The 23,159-nt window shown below is 51.0% G+C and overlaps 1 protein-coding gene across 3 annotated transcripts in view; it reads right to left on the bottom strand.

Annotated features, from left to right (window-relative positions):
- The window catches only part of FPGS (folylpolyglutamate synthase), a 295,989-nt gene that overhangs the window by 70,171 nt on the left and 202,659 nt on the right, over nucleotides 1-23,159 (bottom strand). For all 3 annotated transcript variants that reach the window (XM_078646660.1, XM_078646658.1, XM_078646659.1), the window contains 2 exons: nucleotides 16,699-16,774; nucleotides 12,811-12,877 (listed from right to left, as the gene is read on the bottom strand). In XM_078646660.1, the coding sequence (XP_078502786.1) occupies nucleotides 12,811-12,877; nucleotides 16,699-16,774 (143 nt within the window). The remainder of the gene's footprint in view (nucleotides 1-12,810; nucleotides 12,878-16,698; nucleotides 16,775-23,159) is intronic.

Raw genomic sequence — 23,159 nt, 5'->3', positions numbered from 1 at the left:
TTGTAGGTCCAACATGGCCCATTTTGTTTATTTTGCTAATCTTATGTTTATTTCTTTGTTTTTCAGGTCCAATATGGCCCGTGGCGTCTCCGTGCAGCTGTGTGCACTGCTGTGCACGAAGTGGTTCCGACGGGTATGTATGCTGCTGTTTTGCTGGTAGAGGTAAGCCATTTTGTTTATTTTGCTAATCTTATGTTTATTTCTTTGTTTTTCAGGTCCAATATGGCCCGTGGCGTCTCCGTGCAGCTGTGTGCACTGCTGTGCACGAAGTGGTTCAGACAGGTATGTATGCTGCTGTTTTTCAGTTAAGGTAAGGCATTTTGTTTATTTTGCTAATCTTATGTCTATTTCTTTGTTTTTCAGGTCCAATATGGCCCGTGCCGTCTCCGTGCAGCTGTGTGCTCCGCTGTGCACGAAGTTGTTCCGACAGGTATGTATGCTGCTGTTTTTCAGTTAAGGTAAGGCATTTTGTTTATTTTGCTAATCTTATGTTTATTTCTTTGTTTTTCAGGTCCAATATGGCCCGTGGCATCTCCGTGCAGCTGTGTGCACTGCTGTGCACGAAGTGGTTCAGACAGGTATGTATGCTGCTGTTTTTCGGTTAAGGTAAGGCATTTGGTTTATTTTGCTAATCTTATGTTTATTTCTTTGTTTTTCAGGTCCAATATGGCCCGTGGCGTCTCCGTGCAGCTGTGTGCACCGTTGTGCACGAACTGGTTCCGATATTCTGCTCTTTTGATGTTCGAGGTAATCTATCTTTTTGATTTTGCTAATCTTAGGTTTTTTTCTCTCTTTTCTAGATACAACATGGCCCGTGTCGTCTCCGTGCAGCTGTGTGCACTGCTGTGCACAAAGTGGTTCAGACAGGTATGTATGCTGCTGTTTTTCAGTTAAGGTAAGGCATTTTGTTTATTTTGCTAATCTTATGTTTATTTCTATCACTCACTGCTGCACTCTCTCCTCAGCCTCTTACTGAACCATCCCTTCACTCTCTCCTCAGCTCCACTATACCGTCTCTTCACTGTTGCACTCTCCTTAGTCTCTCACTGCACCATCCTTTCACTGATGCACTCTCTCCTCAGCCTCTCCCTCCACTGTCCCTTCACTGATGCACTCTCCTCAGCCTCTCCCTGCACCGTCCCTTCACTGATGCACTCTCTGCTCAGCCCCCCATTGCATTGTCGCCTTAACTGCTGCACTCTCCTCAGCCTCTCCCTGCACCGTCCCTTCACTGATGCACTCTCTGCTCAGCCTCTCCCTGCACCGTCCCTTCACTGATGCACTCTCTGCTCAGCCTCTCCCTGCACCGTCCCTTCACTGCTGCACTCTGCTCAGCCTCTCCCTGCACCGTCCCTTCACTGATGCACTCTCTCCTCAGCCTCTCCCTGCACCATCCCTTCACTGACGCACTCTCTGCTCAGCCTCTCCCTGCACCGTCCCTTCACTGATGCACTCTCTGCTCAGCCTCTCCCTGCACCGTCCCTTCACTGCTGCACTCTCTGCTCAGCCTCTCCCTGCACCGTCCCTTCACTGATGCACTCTCTGCTCAGCCTCTCCCTGCACCGTCCCTTCACTGATGCACTCTCTGTTCAGCCCCCCATTGCATCGTCCCTTCACTGCTGCACTCTCCTCAACCTCTCACTGCACCATCCCTTCACTGCAGCACTCCCTCCTCAGCCTCTTCCTGCGCTATCGCTTCACTGCTGCACTCTTTGCTCAGCCCCCCATCCAGGCTGCAGCCCTCACTCCTCCACTGCACCATCACTCACTGCTGCACTCTCTGCTCAGCCTCTCCCTGCACCGTCCCTTCACTGCTGCACTCTCTGCTCAGCCTCTCCCTGCACCGTCCCTTCACTCATGCACTCTCTGCTCAGCCCCCCATTGCATCGTCCCTTCACTGCTGCACTCCCTTCAGCCTCTCCCTGCACCGTCCCTACACTCATGCACTCTCTGCTCAGCCCCCCATTGCATCGTCCCTTCACTGCTGCACTCTCCTCAGCCTCTCACTGCATTATCCCTTCACTGCTATGCTCTCTCCTCAGTCCCACTGTACAGTCCCTTCACTGCTGCACTCTCTGCTCAGCCCCCATTGCATCGTCCCTTCACTGCTGCACTCTCCTCAGCCTCTCTCTGCACCATCCCTTCACTGACGCACTCTCTGCTCAGCCTCTCCCTGCACCGTCCCTTCACTGCTGCACTCTCTGCTCAGCCTCTCCCTGCACTGTCCCTTCACTGATGCACTCTCTCCTCAGCCTCTCCCTGCACTGTCCCTGCACTGTCCCTTCACTGCTGCACTCTCCTCAGCCTCTCCTTGCACCATCCCTTCACTGACGCACTCTCTGCTCAGCCCCCCATTACATCGTCCCTTCATTGCTGCACTCTCTGCTCAGCCACCCATCCAGGCTGCAGCCCTCACTCTTCCACTGCACCATCACTCACTGCAGCACTCTCTCCTCAGCCTCTTACGGTACCGTCCCTTCACTGATGCACTCTCCTCAGCCTCTGACTGATGCACCATCCCTTCACTCTCTCCTCAGCTCCACTATACCGTCCCATCACTGTTGCACTCTGCACCCTCGCTTCACTGCTGCACTCTCTGCTCAGCCTCTCCCTGCACTGTCCCTTCACTGATGCACTCTCTCCTCAGCCTCTCCCTGCACTGTCCCTGCACTGTCCCTTCACTGCTGCACTCTACTCAGCCTCTCCCTGCACCGTCCCTTCACTGATGCACTCTCTCCACAGCCCCTCCCTGCATCGTCCCTTCACTGCTGCACTCTCCTCAGCCTCTCCCTGCACTGTCCCTTCACTGATGCACTCTCTCCACAGCCCCTCCCTGCACCGTCCCTTCACTGCTGCACTCTCTGCTCAGCCTCTCCCTCCACTGTCCATTCACTGCTGCACTCCCTTCAGCCTCTCCCTGCACCGTCCATTCACTGATGCACTCTCTGCTCAGCCTCTCCCTGCACCGTCCCTTCACTGCTGCACTCTGCTCAGCCTCTCCCTGCACCGTCCCTTCACTGATGCACTCTCTGCTCAGCCTCTCCCTGCACCGCCCCTTCACTGCTGCACTCTCTGCTCAGCCTCTCCCTGCACCGTCCCTTCACTCATGCACTCTCTGCTCAGCCCCCCATTGCATCGTCCCTTCACTGCTGCACTCCCTTCAGCCTCTCCCTGCACCGTCCCGACACTCATGCACTCTCTGCTCAGCCTCTCACTGCATTATCCCTTCACTGCTATGCTCTCTCCTCAGTCCCACTGTACAGTCCCTTCACTGCTGCACTCTCTGCTCAGCCCCCCGCTGCACCGTCCTTTTAATGCTGCACTCTCCTCAGCCTCTCCCTGCATCGTCCCTTCACTGCTGCACTCTCTGCTCAGCCTCCCATTGCATCGTCCCTTCACTGCTGCACTCTCTGCTCAGCCCCTCCCTGCACCGTCCCTTCACTGCTGCAATCTCCTCAGCCTCTCCCTGCACCGTCCCTTCACTGCTGCACTCTCTCCACAGCCCCTCCCTGCACCGTCCCTTCACTGCTGCAATCTCCTCAGCCTCTCCCTGCACTGTCCCTTCACTGATGCACTCTCTCCTCAGCCTCTCCCTGCACCGTCCCTTCACTGCTGCACTCTCCTCAGCCTCTCCCTGCACCGTCCCTTCACTGCTGCACTCCCTTCAGCCTCTCCCTGCACCGTCCCTTCACTGGTGCACTCTCCTCAGTCTCTCACTGCACCATCCCTTCACTGCTGCACTCCCTTCAGCCTCTCCCTGCACCGTCCCTTCACTGGTGCACTCTCCTCAGTCTCTCACTGCACCGTCCCTTCACTCATGCACTCTCTGCTCAGCCCCCCATTGCATCGTCCCTTCACTGCTGCACTCTCCTCAGCCTCTCCCTGCACCGTCCCTTCACTGCTGCACTCCCTTCAGCCTCTCCCTGCACCGTCCCTTCACTGGTGCACTCTCCTCAGTCTCTCACTGCACCATCCCTTCACTGCTGCACTCTCTCCTCAGCCTCTCCCTGCACCATCCCTTTACTGATGCACTCTCTCCTCAGCCTCTCCCTGCACCGTCCCTTCACTGGTGCACTCTCCTCAGTCTCTCACTGCACCGGCCCTTCACTGATGCACTCTCTCCTCAGCCTCTCCCTGCACCGTCCCTTTATTGCTGCACTCTCTGCTCAGCCCCCCACTGCACCGTCCTTTTACTGATGCACTCTCTCCTTAGCCTCTCCTTGCACCGTCCCTTCACTGCTGCACTCTCCTCAGCCTCTCACTGCACCGTCACTTCACTGCTGCACTCACTCCTCCTCCCCACTGCACCGTCCCTTCACTGCTGCACTCTCCTCAGCCTCTCACTGCATTATCCCTTCACTGCTACACTCTCTCCTCAGTCCCACTGCACCGTCCCTTCACTGCTGCACTCTCTGCTCAGCCCCCCACTGCACCGTCCTTTTACTGCTGCACTCTCCTCAGCTTCTCCCTGCACCGTCCCTTCACTGCTGCACTCTCTGCTCAGCCTCTCCCTGCACTGTCCCTACACTGTCCCTTCACTGCTGCACTCTCCTCAGCCTCTCCCTGCACCATCCATTCACTGACGCACTCTCTGCTCAGCCCCCCATTGCATCGTCCCTTCATTGCTGTACTCTCTGCTCAGCCCCGCCCCCCATCCAGGCTGCAGCCCTCACTCCTCCACTGCACCATCACTCACTGATGCACTCTCCTCAGCCTCTCACTGCACCATCCCTTCACTCTCTCCTCAGCTCCACTATACCGTCCCTTCGAACTCTCTCTCTCTCACTACCTCACTCTCTCTATCACTACCTCACTCTCTCTCTCACTACCTCACTATCTCTCACACTACTACACTATCTCTCATTCACTCTCTCTCTACCTCAATCTCTACCTCACTACTCAACTCTCTCTTTCTCACAGCATCACAATATCACTACCACAGGAACTATCTCTCTAACACACTACTTCACAACTTAACTCTCTCTATCTCACTACCTCACTCTCTCTACATCACTACCTAACTATCTATTACTATCTCACTATCTCATTCTCACTGCCTCACTATATCACGACACTCTCAAAAATTCACAACACTCTCTCACTACCTCACAACTTCACTCTCTCTAACTCACTGCTTCACTCTCTCTATCGCACTACCTCACACTCTCTCTATATACTACCTCACTCTATTTCTATCTCACTATCTCTCTCTCACTATATCACGACACTCTCTCTAAAGTTCACTACATCACTCTCTCACTACCCCACAACTTCACTCTCTCTCTATCTCACTACCGCACTCTCTCTCTCAAATACACTAACTCACTTTTACTCTCTCATACACTACCTCACTCTAGCTCACTACTTTACAACATCGCTCTGTTTCTATCTCAATACAGCACAACAACTCTCACCCTCACTACCTCATTCTTTCACTACCTCACTCTCTCTATCTCTCACTACCTCACTCTATATCTCCTTCACTCTCCCACAAAACAAAAATAACTACATCACTACTCAAGTTAAATCTATAACACTATCTCACTCTCTCTCTCTCACTAACTCTCTCCATAACATCACTCTATTTCAATATCACTCTCACTACCTAACTATAACACAAGTCACTCACTCAAAAAATAACTACAACACTCTCTCGCTGACTCACTCTCTATCTCACTAGCTCACAAGTTCACTCTCTCTCTCCAACTCACTACGTCACTCTGTATCTCACTAACTCACTCTCTCTCTTTCTATCTCACTAAGTCACTTTCACTCTCTCTTACACTACCTCAGTCCTTCTCTATCTCACTACGTCACAACATCACTCATTGTTTCTATCTCACTACCACCAAAAATCACTCTCCATCACTAACTCACTCTTTCACTACCTCACTCTCTCACTACCTCACTCTCTCTATTTCTATTTCTATCTCACTAAGTCACTTTCACTCTCTTTCACTACCTCACTCTCTCTCTATCTCACTACCTCACAAACTCACTCACTGTTTCTATCTCACTACCTCAGAACATCCCTCTACCTCACTCTTTCACTACCTCACTTTCTCTGTCTCTCACTACCTCACTCTCTATCTACCTCTCTCACTACATAACTGTCTACCTCACTACTCCACTCTCTCACTACCTCACAACTCCTCTCTCTCAAAACATCACTACCTCACTCTCTCACTACCTCACTCTCTTTCTCTAACTCACTACCTCAATCACTCTATCTCACTACCTCACTCTATCTAACTCACTTTCACTCTCTCTTTCACTACCTCTTTCTCTATCTCACTACCTCACAACATCCCTCTCCCTCTCCACCTCACTCTTTACTACCTCACTCTCTATCTCACTATCTCACTCTCTCTCACTACCTCACTCTCTCTCTGCTAATGCAATAGGTATCACATATGCAAAAAACAAAGCTAATGCCAATACAAATGACAATGCCATTTATTTAGGGATACAAAAAAGATAAAAAAATAATGAGCAATTCTAATAGCTCTACCTATAATATTGCCGAGACCATTGCATTGTAAATGCTTGTTTATCTTTTCCAAGGTTGTATCCACCTCAGGACCAAAGAGCCTATCGGGGTTAACTGGCTCTTTGAGGATGGTAGTTTGTATCTCCGGCTTGAAACCGGAGATCCTGAGCCAGGCCTGACGTCTCAACATGGCACTGGTGTTAATGGCTCTGGCCGCAGTGTCCGCTACGTCCAGTGCACACTTAATGGAAGCGTTGGAGATGAGCTTCCCTTCCTGGATAAGCATCTCAGCTGCCTCCTTATACTGATCTGGAAGATGTTGCAACAGGGTCTCTAGTGTGTCGTAGTGTTCCCTGTCATATCTGGCTAGTAGCGCCTGAGTGTTAGAGATATGCCAGATATTGGCTGCTTGAGCTGCCACCCTCTTCCCTGATGCCTCCAGCACTTTAGACTCTTTGTCGGGGGGAGGAGCATCACCAGTGGTTTGTGAGTTTGCCCTCTTCCGGGCATTAGAGACAACCAGAGAGTCTAATGGCAACTGGCCTCTGATGTAGGTAGGATCGCCAGGTGCCGGTCTGTATTTCTTTTCAACTCTAGGGTTGACAACCCTGGCCCGAGTGGGTTCCTTAAAAATGTCCGCAGCATGCTTGAGAACCCCCTTGAGCATGTGGAGAGTCTTGACAGTCTTTTCTGCAGTGGAAAAGGTATCAAAAAGGAAGTCCACTTCGATAGGGTCACTGTGGAGGTCCACGTCGTGGTGTTTAGCCGCCCTCTCAATCAGAGCATTAAATGCCGCTGAATCCTCGGTAGGAGAGGTCTTGACAGCGTACACATGAGGGTCCTGGGCAGTGTGCTGATCCCCTGTGTCACCTGCAACTGCCCAAGAGTCCTGGTGATCCTCAGGATCAGTGTTGGCAGGAAAGCCATACTCCTCGTCATCACCATCCCCACCCTCCACATCCGAATAAGTGGGTGAGGGTGTAGCCACTCGTGGAGTCGGTGTAGCAAGAGGCTCCACCAGAACAGGGGAGTCCGCAGCAGGCTTCTTGCGCTTCAAAGGAATCGTGTAGGACTCCAAAGGCTGGGTTGCCGTGATCTTCCTCTTGTAGAGGGTGAGTTTCCCAGTGTCGGCGTCGATATAGTGCTCCGACTGCTCCACCACCGAGGGTTGTCGAGGCTTCAAGCTTCCAAGCGGCTGAGAAGGCTTCTGCGCCGTGGACACTGGGACGGGCGCTTTGGTGACCGACCGTGGAGCGAAGGCCTTCGGTGCCACCTTTGGCGGCAACGTAAACAGGAGAGGCGCCGAAGACTTTGGTGTCGTGGCAGCTGGCTTCGCGGCGGAAGCATCCTTCGGTGCGGACGCAGAAGCCTTGTTCCTGATGCGTTGAAGAGGATCCGACACCTGCTTCGTAAAGGAAGCGGACGGTTTCGTCGATCCGACAGACGTCTTCGGTCCACCAGCGAGGGAAGACTCTTGCGTCGATGCCTTAGGTTTATCCGGGACCAGATCAGCCTGTTGCTGCGCGCTGCGTCCCCCCGCCGGTCCGGCGGCCTTCTGTGTTGACTGCTTCGTGCCGGCGGCCTTGACTACGGGGTGCGGGGCCCCAGTCTTCGGTTCGACGCCCTTTGCCGATTTTGGGTCGACGGCCTCGACCGACTTCGAATCGGCGCCCTTGACCGACTTCGATTCGGTGCCCTTGGCCGACTTCCCCGGGTCGACAGCCTTCTTCGGCTTCGGCTGCCCCGACGTGTCCGAAGACGAGGAGGCGGCCGGGTGGCAGACGTCTTCAGTTTCGATAGCGTCTCAATTACTTTTGCTTTCGTCGACACCGAAGGTTTCGGTTTGACCAACGTTGGCTCGGCAGAAGTGTCCGTAGCCGGGCCCATAGGCAAGGCCGTGGATCGGGGTGGAAGGTCTTGGGTAAGGCCGCGTGGCGATCCCTCGACCTGAGCCGTAGTAATTGTTAGTTCGGGGCCTAGCTCTTCACACGAGCTATCTTCCGTGGCCCCGTAGGCCTCATTGTCGTCTCCTACCTCGTCGACGACTTCTGTGGCCTCAACCACCTCGACGTCTGCGTCGTATCCGTAGTCGATCTCCTCCGCTGGAGGGGAAACTTGCAGATGAATCTCTTGCTCGTCTGCTTCTTCTCTGTCAAAGATATCCACCGGTGCCGGGGCCGACTGCCGGGCATCCTGGCGCGCCACGCGCCGAAGTCGAATCGTCTTCTTCGATCGAAACCTGGAACAAGCCATATAGTTGGTTTCATCGTGGTCCGGCGACAGGCACTTGGTGCACACAGGGTGGACGTCGATGTGCGGGTACTTAGATCCGCACACGGGACATTTTTTGAACGGACTCCGTTCCATGATGTCGTCGTAAGTCTTGCTGCGGCGACTGGGCCCCGAGTACCGAAGAGCCACGCGACTCCTCTGGACGTCCGACTCGGGAACTGAGCCGGAACAGAGTTGGGACCGAACGCAAACAATACCGACGGTTAAGATACGGCCTTCGGGCCGTAAGAAAAGTCTATATCGATTCCGAACTGGAGATGTCGAATATACATCCGAACCCAATGGCGGAAAAAAACAATCTGGGGATGGAGTCGATGCCCATGCGCACTGTAGTCCAGGGGAGGAGCCACCTATCTCGTGATACTTCGAAGACTCTTCCAGGACAACAATGTGCAATCATCCGGACCCAACACTAGGCGGCGATCTATGCTATAGATATGAATTCCGCAGCCCACATGCCTCGAACATTTGCCATTTCGGTTTCAAGCCTCTTCCTTTTCAATCTCCAACACGTGTGTTTCGATGTCGAGAATTTCTGCCTTTTTTTCGAGATTATAGGCTCTTTTGCAGATGGTGCGGATACGGGCCATGCCTTTTGGTTTTTAACTCTCTCGCTTCGACGTTGATGTGTCTTTTCCTTGACTGTCTTTCGAAGCCTTGGAAATTTCAGGGGTCTTTCCTGCTTGAGTCCTTTTTCGAAGGATCCTATGGTATGCTGTTGTTGCTTGGGTGCCAAGTTGCTTTTTGAGACTCATCTAGTTTCTTCAAAGACTATGGCTCTTACCTCTCTAACAGACTGTTCGACCTCCTCCACTTGGACGTCGGTCTCCGTCTCCATTTCTGGACCTTCTGCAACATTGTCCTCTTCCTCGCTTGAAAGGTCCAGATCTCGCAGCGATGGTGCTGCACTTTGACCCTGCGTGTTGTAGTCGGCTCTTCTCTGCCTCTCCCTAAGGGTCTTTGGGGTGAACGCAGAACACGCTATCCAGTGCCCACTTCGGTGATCTATTTATTCATTTATTTATTTCAAAGGTTTTATATAGCGCTGCTGGACCCTGGAGTATCAGAGCGCTTTACAACAGAGTTAGACACAATAAGATAAAATAGCAATATATGCAGAATTAGCAACAAGATACAGTATTGCAATAAGTATATGATAAGGGGGGAGTGAGACAGATAAAAATAAAAAATAGGCGAGACAATTAACAGGGGAGATAATGTTGGATTCAGACAAGGTGGGGGTACAAGAGTAGAAAGAGTGGATGCTAGGTACCCCAATATTTGTTGAGGAGAAGTAGTTTGAGTTCTTTTTTGAAACGTGAGAAAGAGGGGTTGCAGCGAAGGTCTTTGGGGAGTGAGTTCCAAATGGTAGGAGCATTACCAGAGAATGCACGGGATTGAGTTTTTTTACATTTAAGTCTGGGTGGGATCAGGAGAAGGGAGTCAGTGCTTCTCAGGGACCTGGTGCAGCCTGCTTTATCTAGTTTTGTTGCAAGGTAGACGGGGTGTTTTGGTGAAGAGCTTTGTGGGTGATACAGGCAATCTTGAAAGAGGATCTTCCTTCAATTGGGAGCCAATTAAGATTTTTGAGGCCGGGCGATATGTGGTCAAATCTTTTACAGTCGGAGATAAGTCGGGCAGCTAGATTGAGGACAGATTTAATCGGTGCAAGATGGGTATTAGGGGTGCCGGCAAGGGTGGCGTTACCATAGTCAATCCTGGAGAGGACTAGCGATTGGACAACGATTTTGAAATCATCAGCTGGAATGAAAGGTTTGATTTTCTTGAGGTGGAGAAGGGTGAAAAGAGCACTTTTGGCGGCATTTTTAACGTGGGGGATGAGGTTGAGATTCTGGTCGATGCTAATGCCTAGGGATTTAACAGAGTTAGAGGTGGTGAGGGAGCAATTGAGAGCTTTGATATCATCGATCCAGTTTTGGATGGGAAGGGTATTGTTTTTGGGGGTGAAAAGAATGATTTCTGGTTTTTTGGGGTTCAGTTTGAGATGGTTGAGATGGAACCAGCTTGTACTTTAGTCAGGGTGTCGTTTAGGTGAAGGATGTCGTTGTGGGATTTGATCTTGTAGTATAATTGGGTATCGTCGGCGTAGAGGTGGTAACTTATTTTAGCTTGTTTGAGAATGAGGGTGAGTGGTTCCATGAAAAGGTTGAAAAGGGTTGGGGAAAGGATGGATCCTTGAGGGACCCCGAGTGAGACAGGTTGAGGATTAGAAAGGAAGTGGCTAGGCTTGATTTGCTGTGATCTGTTTTGAAGGAATGAGCAGAACCAATTGTGAACAGTGCCTTCCAAGCCGAATCGAACTTTGAGGGTGTTTAGAAGGGTGGGATGATGGACAGTATCAAATGCCGCTGAGAGGTCAAGGAGGATCAGTAGTGAGGATTCACCTTTGTCAAGGGAGCGATGAATGTCATCTGTGATATTTAACATTGCAGTTTCTGTACTACAACCTTTTCTGAATCCTGATTGAAAAACATCAAGGAGATTGAAGTCAAGGATATGGTTCTCAAGTTAGGCAGAGGTTAGGCAGAGGTTGCAGACTCGATGTTGGTCTTTCTGGGCAAACTCGTGATGACAGCCCTGGCAGAACTTGAACAGTGTTTATCCCATTACCCCGCACAGGGACCTCCCTGCACGCGCATTGTTCTCCGGTCGTCAATGAGGTGGTCCCTTCCCTCTCAATGCTCTCTGGTACGTTGAGCCGATGTCCTGCAGATTCTTTCCTCCAAAACCTGGAACTCCTTCTGTATCGATACAGACCCAACGGCGGAAAAAAAGAATCTGAATATGGCGCCCAAAGGTGGGAGCTTCCAGAGGAAGCAAAGAGACGTGAAAAGGGGGGACCAAATGGAGGTATGTCGATGCCCACTAATAGGGTTTAAAAAAAAAAAAAAAGACTAGGACAAAATACAATTCTGGACCCAACCACAAGATGTCAAAATAACGCATAGCATGTGAATCCAGAAAAGACTCACGCAGAAAAATTCTGGTTTGCCAGAACCAGCAGCAGAAACCAGCTCCAAAGATGGCCAAGTTAGGAGGCGAGATCGAGGTGCGGCTGTTCAGGCAGGCGAAGGAGAGTGGTGGGAAGGAGCAGAATCCTGCTGTGATTGGGGCTTTTTTCATTTAGCTGATGGTTTTGAGTTCCACAAACACCTACCTCTAGCGTGGCTTCGTCAACTCTGGGAACAGGATCACATTTTGGATGTGACTTGAAACTCGCCGTGGTCCCAGCGTGAACTTTCATGATCTGTGACGTCAAGCTTTGCCTCATGGTTCCTGGTGGCCTCTGGATTCATCGATGTGCAGTTGGTGCAGGCGTTTGAGTAGGGAATACACCATAGGTCTACCTTATGGGGATCTGCCAGACATTTGTCTGGGACCGTCCCTGCTTGGCTTAAAAACTTGGGGGGAGGTGCGGGGGAGGGGGGGGGCGATTGTGTGACAAAACTTGCATTGGGAATATCATTTTTGATGTAAATGTCTGAGACCCGAAGGAGCTCCGGATCTGTATCTTTTGGGAAAGAAAGAAAAGACGCAAGCGTGCAGGGATGGCGCCTCTATAGGGTCTGTACTTCATTTCCCTAGCACAACGGTGTCCATGCGGAGTCGCACAGCGCCACCCGGCGGCGTGTCGAGGTACTGCTGAAAAGTTTCAGATCCAGTCCCACACCTAGAAAAATATTAAAAAGTTGAAAAATCTGCAGCTAGAAATCTCAATCATAATCACCTTTTTGACAGGTAGAAGAGAGATTTTAAATAATAAATAAGTAGTCTCTAAGCACGCCTTACTGCCCACGAGATAGAGTGAAGAATATTCAAGATAGGACATTAGAAATGGCATGTTGCCCCAGTGACTAGACCCACGTCATCACCACTGGTCAGGGTGTACTGGCACGAGGAGCAGTCCAAGTACCGCCCACTACGTCTGAGAAGCAGCAGACGCGCCCATTGGCTGAGGGCCAAAGGGATCTTGTAGCACAGGGAGGCAGAAAAAACAGACAACTGACCTGCATTCCCCACAGACGACACTTCGGAAATGTTGGGACAGAAGACAGCATAGTCAAACTGGCAGGGCTGGAAGGAAAGAGATGCAAATTACTGCCAGAAAAAGCAAAGGGCCAAACATACAAATAAGGGCTGCCGTAAAGTGGCCTTTAATGAGAAGAGACCAATGATTCCAGAAACATTAGCAGCGAAGAACAGTGTGAGATGCGTAAACAATGCTCCCCTATGCAGGCAGCAGAAGTAAGACAACCACAAGATAGGACCGCACAGTACCCACCCCTTCCTGCAGTCCAGAGCCCCCAAATATGGGGCAAAAGACCCTGTATGTCCCACAGCAAAGGAGGGATCCTTACTATGGTCAACTGTGACAGGACAGCAAGGCAGGAGAGGCTACTCATTTTGAAAAATATTTCGCACCGGGCACAGTGCTGATTAATTGTAGACAAGCATGGTCTATAATACACGTTGATAAGCTGCAGGACAGCCGTTCACGCACAGCAGATTCACACAACACCACAGAGGGACTCAGACGCGTACAGCACAGCTGTGAAGGTACCAAACAGCTGGGCCACAGCAGCCCACTTACACGCCATGGCAACCGCTTATACACCTCAGGCATGGGATACTATGGCACAAGAGTTCCCCGACACTGTAGTGAGGACCCCCATATACTGAGTGCTCGGGTGTCATGAGACCCCTGGAGATCTGGAGTGGTCTTCATAGTCTGCCGCCCCCCCCCCCCACCACTGAAGACAACCAAGGTCTCAACCAAGGTCCCCGTCTCAAATGCACTCTCCTCAACTGCAGATCGGCCTCTAGACACTCCTCGGCCATCGCTGATCTCATCTTAACACTGGACCTGGACCTAATCATTCTAACTGAAACCTGGCTAACTGAATCCTCGTCACCTATAATGGACATTCTGGTTCCTCCAAACTACCACATCATTAGACTTGACAGGTCCGGCAAAATAGGTGGTGGAATCGCGTGCATTTACAGGAACAACCTCTCTGTTCTGAAAGTCACCTCCCCCTCCCTACCCTCCCCAACTTCCTGTGAATACATCTGCCTCGATATTATCAGTGAGGGCAAACCGATATGCTCTCTCCACGGCATTTACCATCCACCCGGGGACAACCCCACCTTCTCCCAACAAATCATGGATATGATCTCAACCAATTCCGGGCGGCAGCTCACCCAAATATACCTCGGTGACTTCAACCTCCACTGGAACGATCACAATGACGCGGTGGTAAATAGTCTTAAAAATTTCCTCAATGCCCTTGACCTCACCCAAATATGCAACAGCCCGACCCACGAGAAAGGCTCTATCCTCGACCTTATCTCCAAAGAGGACTCTATCCAACTCGAGTCTATCCAACCCTGTGACTGGTCAGATAATCATATTGTCACATTCTCCATCAACGAAAAAGTCAAATTTAACCCGGCTCAATCCTCCAAGCCCAAAATCTGGAAAAGAGACCTGAAAAAACTCAACCCAGGCTCTTTGCCCCCTAACAGCTGCAATCTCCTACTTCCTCCTACAGGCGCTACGGACGTTCAATCCTTGACGGATCACTATCTCAACGCTATGACCTCAATAATAAATGAGGCGGCACCTATGCAACTAAAAAGAGTCTCCACTAAAATCTCCAATCCATGGTACCACGGGTGTCTCAATGAGGATAGACGAGCCATGCGAATGGCAGAACGCACCTGGAGATCAGCCCCCTCTGCACTGCACCTAAAAACACTGAAGAAAAAGAGAAACGCCTATTTCAGGAAAATTAAACGCTCAAAAACAGTTTTCTTCAGCCTCCAGCTCGACCAAGCAAGGAACAGGCCGAGGAAACTGTTTGAGCTTATCAGAACACAATCCAAGGAACAACCCCAACCACTCAGCACTATGCGCGAATCACCCTCCTGTGAAGACTTCTCCGCTTTCTTTATCCAAAAAACTGACAACATAAAGAGCGATCTCCTCGCGGACGCAAGCCTCTACTCCAAACCCCACTGCGTAGCACCCACTGAACCAAAAAACAACGCTACATGGTCTTCCTTTGACACCTACTCTGAAGATGAAATTGGCAAACTGCTCAGCACCTTGAAACCATCCAATCACCTCACGGACCCCCTCCCTGCTAACGCTGTAAAAGACTTCACCCCTTTGCTCCTCCCACTCTGGACTAAAATTATCAACAGCTCACTTCAACAAGGAACCATCCCTGACTCCCTCAAAGTTGGACAAGTCACACCCTTACTAAAGAAACCTACAGCCGACCCCTCTGATTTAAACAATTACCGTCCCATCACCAATATCCCCACTCTCGCCAAATTGTTGGAAAAATGCGCACAACTACAATTGACTAAACACATTGATCAGTTTGATCTCCTCAACCCTCATCAATCAGGCTTCCGAGCAGGACACAGCACAGAAACTGCTATGACTCACATTATTGACGACGCCCTTCAAATCCTAGATCAAAACGATACCTGCCTCCTCATCCTTCTTGATCTCTCTTCAGCATTCGACACAGTTAAACATGAGAACCTACTCGATCTATTAAACACAAGAATGGATCTTTCTGGGACTGTTCTCAAGTGGTTCACTTCCTTTCTACACAACAGGTCGCAGAAATTCAAGAGCAACAACCTGATATCCTCGCCAATACCTGTTTCGTTAGGCGTCCCCCAAGGTTCCTTCCTATCCCCGACTTTGTTCAACCTAGTTATGGAACCTCTCACCACCTTGTTACAAGCATCCAATGTACACTTTCACATGTACGCCGATGATACCCAACTATATCTCAAATTACAATCCCTCAATGACATCGTACTCCTGAACTCAACGATCAGAAGCACCCAATCCTGGCTGGCCGATAATCATCTCAAACTCAATGCTCTGAAAACAGAATTCCTTCTGATCTCACCTCCAGCGAAGATCTCTACCACTCAAATTTGGCTTAAACACCTAACTGCACTCAATGTCCAACCGACCATCGTGGACTCAGCAAAATCTCTAGGCATAACACTTGACACCAATCTCAACATGCAGCAACATATCAGCAAGGCAACTAAGGGAGCGAACTACCAAATCAATACCCTGAGGAGACTTAAACCCTTCCTTCCAGCCAAAGACTTCCAAACGGCAGTACAAGCACTAGTCATCCCTCGAATAGAATATGGCAGCATCGCCCTCTGCGGACTCCCCCTAACTACTACTGCACCCCTCAGAGCGTCACTAAATGCGGCTGCAAGACTCTTCACTGGGTCAAAAAAACACTCACATATTTCCCCTGACCTGAAATCCCTGAACTTGCTGCCTTTTGAAGCCAGAATACATCTGAAAATCGCCTGCATGATGCACAAGGCTGTCCACCTGAGTTCACCCGGATACCTCACTCAGAAGCGGACAATTTCTGGCGGCTCTAGATACACTAGAGGCACAAACAATCTTCTGCTGAAGCCTCGAAGATTCCGGAAGGAAAAAACGTATAAACGCTCCTTCTCAGGAATGGCGCCTAGGATCTGGAACTCACTCCCTCCTGAAACGAGGCTCATCTCCTCCACTACACTCTTTAAAAAAGAAGTAAAAGCTATCCTCATGGCTAAATACACTTGAACTATTATTTTGGACTCTTTTAAGACTCTGCAGCGACATGTAGTACTTGTTCGACCCCTTTGCTTATTTGTTTTACTTGTATTATCGACTTACGTGATTTTCTATGCTCCCACGTATTTGTACTATTAGCATTTGCTGACGTACCTGTCTGACTATGCTCCCTCTTGTTCCCCCTTTCTATGTAAAGCGCTCTGATATCTGCAAAGATCTTGTTCGCGCTATATAAAACTTTCAAAATAAAAAATTAAATAAGGTACTAGAGCCCTACCTGAAGCAGCTTTAGCAGGGCGCCAGTATCTCGCTCCCCTGTGGCGTTGAACAGCAGCACTCGAACCACCGAACCACTAAAGAAGAGAAATAAACAAAGCATAAACAAGCAGAATCTTGATCTTCGTTCACTGCCTCAAACAAGAAGCCTCCGTGCTCCACCAGAACCACTTACAACCCGTAACTGTTGAAGACCTCCAGCTGTCCACCTATCCCATCCATCTCATCCGGACAGACCCAAATACATTGAACGGCCAAAGCACAAACCACAGCCAATCCATTCCTTCAATTCACCAGCCACTAACAGACCACAGCCAAACTCTTAACCATACCGACATCACACACACCCAACACACAACACAGATGGAAAGCCACCAAACTCAAACCTCGGTTGGTGTGATGTCTAGTGTGGTTAACTGAGACTGGCGTGTGGCGCCTTTCCATTGGTTTTGAGTGTTGCTTCGGTGTGATGTCTTGTACGGTTAGCACACACACAAAACTAATGCAAAGGCACCAAACCTCAGCTAAGCATGAATCTACAGAACACATCTGGACTGATGGGCTCAAGGTATATAGGGCAGGCTCTGTGTTTTAGGACTGAGTGCCTAGCTGTCCCGGTCTTAAGAATATCTGTGTGTTACATGTGTTTGTCTCAGGAGGGTGTGCCCGGTTGTGTGCTTTGAGTCGAGATACTGACTGTAACGAATAGTTTTCTTACCTGTCGGTGTAGTTTTGCAGCTTGAAGATCTTTCTGGATTCACTATGCTGTGCATTATTCCGCGGTCTTGTGGTTGGGTCCGGATTCGTAGTCTTTTCTTTGTTTTTTTTTTTTTTTTTCTCTTTGCCCAGGTGGGCGTCGGCGTCACACCCCCTTTGGGTGTATTTCCGGTGACGTCGGCATGCTTCCTGCGGAAGCTCCCACTCTTGGGCGCCATCTTCGGGTTCTTTTTTTCCGTGTTTCTTTCGTTTCCGAAGTAATGGCAATGTTCTTCTTAGTTTGTATTTACCGCTTTGTATTTTCAAAGTCTATTCTTTAGTTAACCACCTCTTCTCTCTCCAGCCTCATCTTTCTGGCGGAGGTGGGTGGGTTCGCTAGTGAATCCAGAAAGATCTTCAAGCTGCAAAACTACACCGACAGGTAAGAAAACTATTCGTTTTGCAGCGTGAATCTTTCTGGATTCACTATGCTGTGCATAGATTTTGTAGCGGTTTCTCATCTCTGTGGCGGCTGGGTGGAAGATGAGCGTTGGGTGTTGAATATGTGCTGTAGCACCTTCTGTCCCACTTGAGCTTCCTTGTTCATTTGTATGTCCACACAGTAGTGCTTCGTGAACGTGTGCACCGAAGCCCATGTTGCCGCCAGGCATATGTCCTCTATGGGTGTGTTAGCCAGGAAGGCTATTGTAGCGCCCTTCTTCCTGGTGGAGTGGGCACGTGTCCCCTCAGCCAGTTCCTGTCCTGCCCGTTTGTGGCAGAGTTGGATTGTTTGTGCGATCCATCGTGCAATGGTCCTTTTGGTTACTGCTTTGCCCATGAAGCTGTTTGCGAAGGACACAAAAAACTGTTTCGTTTTCCTGTGCCCCTTTGTCCTTTCAATGTAGTGCATGACTGCCCTTCTGGCGTCCAGGGTGTGCAGAGCTCTCTCTGCGCTGGTTGTGGGTTTTTGGAAAAAACTCGGTATCTGTATAGACTGGTTCATGTGAAAATTGGATACCACCTTCGGCATGAAGTGTGGGTCAGTCCTCATCACAACTCTATCGTTGTGTATTTGTATGTATGGTTCTTGTAGCGTCAGCGCTTGAAGCTCGCTTACTCTGCGTAAGGACGTTATCGCAACCAGGAAGGCTGTTTTCATAGTTAGCATCTTTAGGGAGGCCTTGTGAAGTGGTTCAAAGGGCTCTTTCATGAGTTCCGTTAGGACTGTGTTCAAGTTCCATGCAGGTGGCGGCACCCGCTTGGGTGGTGCGATCCTTTTCGCTCCTTCTAGGAATCTCTTCACCACCTGTGATGTGAAGAAGCTCCTGCACGTTTCTCCCCTTGTGTAGGCTACTATCGCTGCCAAGTGAACTCTTAACGAGGATGAGCTAAGGTTCTTCTCCAGTAAGTGCGTCAGGTACCTTAGCACTGTGGAGTCCCTCTTCATCTTATTGTGGAGTCTTTCCTGTCTGCACCATATTGTGAATCTTTTCCATTTCGCAACGTAGCACTTTCGAGTGCTGGGCCTTCGTGCCTCCCGAAGTACCCTCAGGGTGCTTTCTGGTAGTCTCAAATGTGCGAACTCTATGTCCTCAGGAGCCACGCTACTAGGCTCATGCTCTCTGGCTCTGGATGCAGTACCTCTCCGTTCTGCATGGACAGTAGATCTTTCCTCCTGCTGAATCTGTGGGGTGCACACTGTGTCATCTCCATGATCTGCGAGTACCAGGTCTGCCTCGCCCACTGCGGTGCGACCAGTATCAGTGTCATGTTGCTCGCTCTGCACTTGCTCAGTACTCTGTGCATCAGTGGTATCGGGGGAAAGGCGTAGGCAAATGTCCTTGACCAATCTATCCATAGGGCATTCCCCAGTGTCCCCTCCTCGGGCTGCCTGGATGCGAAGTTTTGGCATTTTGCATTCTGGCGTGTGGCAAACAGGTCCACCGATGGTGTCCCCCACCTGTCGAACAGGTATCTTGTCTCCTGAGCATTGAGCTCCCACTCGTGGGATGCCGATGTCTGCCTGCTGAGCCAATCGGCTTGTATGTTGTCCTTCCCTGGTAGGTGTATGGCTAGCAGGTCTATCTTGAGAGGGATGGCCCATCTCCATATCTCCTGCGCCAGCGTTGAAAGCGGTGCGGACTGTGTGCCCCCCTGCTTGTTGATGTAGAACATCGCAGTGGTGTTGTCTGTTTGTATCAATACCCTGTGCTTGTACAGTCTTGTTTGAAAGGCCTTCAGTGCAAGGAAGATTGTCTTCAATTCTAAGTAATTGATGTGCTTTGTGGCATCCGTCGGTGTCCACAGTCCCCTCACCTTGAGCTCCTCCATGTGAGCGCCCCATCCCTTCAGGGATGCGTCTGTGGTGATGGTCACTGTTGGCGTTGGGGGCGTTAGAGGCTTTCCCCTTGCTATGTTCTCCATGGTCCACCATGTCATCTCCTTCTGCACTGCGTGCGTTACAACCACTAGATCCTCCCAACTGCCTGTAGCTTGTGACCATTGCTCCTGTAGCCATTCTTGAATGGGTCTCATGTGGAGTCGTACATTCGGTACCAGGTGGATGCATGATGCCATCATCCCCATGATCTTGCTCGCCGTCCTCACTGTCCGAGCTTGTCCCTTCCGGTAGAGGCGAGTTTCCTTCACCAGCGCCCTCGCCCTCTTCTCGCTGGGGAACACCTTGCCCTGTAAGGTGTTGATCTGTGCTCCCAGGAAGATCTTCACTTGTTCCGGCTCCATTGATGATTTCTTCCAATGGATGGAGAACCCCAGGTTTATGAGCGTGCTGGTCACTGTATGTGCGTGCAGCTTGCATTTCTGGTATGAGTTTGCTTTCACCAGCCAGTCGTCCAGGTAAGGGTATACATGTATTCCCTGCCTTCTTAGGTGCGCTGCGACTGCTGCGAGGCACTTTGTGAAAACTCTTGGTGCCGATTTTAGACCGAAGGCCAGTGTCGTGAACTGGTAGTGGCTTTCTCCGACGGTGAACCTGAGCATGTGCTTGTGCTTCCTGTTCATTGGGATGTGCAGGTATGCGTCTTTGAGGTCTATAGTGACCATGAAGTCCCCGGTCTGCAACTGTGGGAGCACCTCTTGCAGGGAGGTCATTTTGAATTTTTGCGTTCTTATGAATTTGTTCACGAACCGTAAATCGAGAATGGGCCTCATTGTCTCGTCTACTTTTGGTACCAGGAAGTATGTTGAGTATACTCCTGTGTTTCTTTCCTTGAAGGGTACCCTTTCTATGGCCTGCTTCTGCAGGAGTTCTTTTGCTTCTTCCTGAAGGCACTGCAGCTGCTTGCTTGCTAGCGGCTTTCTTCTTGGTTTTCTGTTTGTTGGCCTCGCCTCCAACTCTATGCAGTATCCGAATTGGATAATGTTGAGGATCCATTTGTCTGATGTGATTCCTCTCCACTCCTGGAGGTGGAATCTTAATCTTCCTCCCACTGGTGTCCTGTGGTCGTAGGTGTCTAGTTTGTCTTGACCCATCTGTACGTGCTGCCCCCTGGGATCTTTTTTGTGGGTGGGCACACGGATTTTTTTGAAGTCACTTGGAGGTGGGCTGCTGGCCCCCTCTTCTATTTTGTCCCCGTCCATTTCTCCCTCGAAAGGACTGGCCTCTTTGTTGGTACTGCCAGGGCTGTTTCTGATGGCCCTGCTGACCCTGCGAGTCTGCCTGGTGCGTTTGCTGGAAAGCCTGGTGTGATGTACCTGGCTGGTTTCCGCCTCTCCCGCCGGGCCTCCGTGACGGGGTGCCCCTCTTGTTCCCTCTGAACTGCAATGCTCCCATGGATCTTGCTGTTTCGTTATCCTTCTTAAGTTGGCTGAGTTGCTCATCAACTGTTTGTCCGAAAAGCGTACTGCCGTTGAATGGTGTGTTCAGGATGCTGTGTTGCACCTCCGGTTTGAAACCGGATATCCTGAGCCAGGCGTGTCTCCTTTCCGTGACGCCCATCATCATGAGCCTGCTGGCGGTGTCTGCCCCATCCAGGGCCGTCTTAAGGCAAGAATTTGCAGCATTCTTCCCCTCTTCAATTAGCTTTTCGGCTTTCTGCTTGGCATCCTGGGGCAAGTCCTTCACCAACTGCCCCAGTCCCTCCATGATTTGGTACATGTGTCTGTTTACCAGGGCGTTGGAATTAGCCATGCGCCAGTGGGTCGCGGCATTCCGTTCGATCCTTCTGCCCACCAGATCCATCCTTTTGCTCTCTTTATCCGGTGGCGGGCCCGAGGTAGTGGGTACGTTAGCCCTCCTCCTTGCTGTGGCCGTGATAATGGAGTCTGCGGAGACCGTGCCCTGAATGTAGGCCGGGTCCTTTGCGGCATGCTTGTACTTCTTCTCAGTTCTGGGAGTTACTGCCTTGCATGTTGCGGGCTCCCTGAAAGCTTCCTTCCCCTGAGCCAAGACGCTCTCGAGCATCGGGAGGAACTGGCTCCTCGTTTGTGTTGGGAGCAATGTTTCCAGAAGGAAGTCTGCTTTCTGCTTCTCTTCGTCGAGCTTGAGCTTGAAAGCTGCTGCGGCAGATTGTATCACCGCGTTGTAGGCCCCGATGTCGTCCGGCGGCGAGGGCCTCGAGGGGTAGGTGTCGACCACCTCCTCCGGGCTGTCGGTGTCGACATCGATGTAATCTACCTCCTGAAGGTCATAGGGCGCCGACTCTGTGTCTGTCCTGCCCTCATCTTCCTCCCCATAGCTGTAGCTCTCGTGGGGATTCTCGTACTCCTCCTGGTCGTCGAACACCTCGACGTCCTGGTCTTGCTCGGTGACTTCGGCGACCTCTTCTTCTTCCTCCTCGACCGCCTCCAGCACTGGTGGCTTGGTCTTGTGAGGGATCGTGAAGGCCTTCATCCTTGCGTCGAAATCTTTTTTCCGCTGCATGAAGTTCTCCATTTCTGCCTCGAGGCGCCTTCTTTTCTTTTCCATCTCGGCCGCGTGTTCCGCGTCGGATGGTTCCGCCGCTCTCTTCGACGGATGGCTCGTCGCCGTGCCTCTCGGAGTCGAAGTTTTCGACGTCGAACCGGATATCGGGTCTCTGGTCGTCGTCGACAGTTTCGGGTCTTTCTCCCTCGTCGATCGATCCTTTTCGGGGACGATTTTCGACGTCTTCTGCTGATCAGCAGCTCTCGGCGCCGGGGACTCCTTCTCTGAGGATCCGCTGGGCCTGGGAGTAGTCGCGGACGCCGCCTTTTTTGGCGTCGGCGCTTTCGGGGTCTTGCCCTCGATTTTTCGAGACTCAGAGTCTCTCGGGTTCTTGGGGGCCGAAGAGTCTCCTACCTTGTCAGAAGTCTTCGTGTAATCGGTCTCTACGACCGTGTAGCTGTCGTCTTCGGCGGCAGCGTTGTCTTCTTCCTCGGAGGACATCCCCAGCTCGTAGAGCGACGGGGTCGGGGCCTTCCCCTGCAGGGCGGCGTGTGCTACCCTCTGCCTCTCTCTCACACGAAGGGTCTTCGGGGTGAAGGCGGAACAGGCGTTGCAGTCTCCGCTTTCGTGGTCCACCGGTAGGCAAAGGTTGCATACCGGGTGCTGGTCCTTCTGCGCGTACTTGTGGTGGCAGTTACGGCAGAACTTGAACGGCGTGTTGTCCATCCTCGAGCGTCCAGGGCCTCTCTGGTCGCGTGTTCGTCGACGGTCGTCGAAGATCTGGATGGAAAACGCCTTATCTTTGCTTGTCTTTCGTCGGTGAAGTCCCCTGGAGTCTTCAGATGACTTCTCCTCGTCTTTTCTGTATTTTCTTTCTTCTTTCTCCAAAAATGTCTGGAGCC

Source organism: Lissotriton helveticus, chromosome 5_2, assembly GCF_964261635.1.
Source record: "Lissotriton helveticus chromosome 5_2, aLisHel1.1, whole genome shotgun sequence".
Taxonomy (NCBI): Eukaryota; Metazoa; Chordata; class Amphibia; order Caudata; family Salamandridae; genus Lissotriton; species Lissotriton helveticus.
Note: the sequence above shows the minus strand (reverse complement) of the source record. Positions and strands in the feature narration are given on the sequence as shown.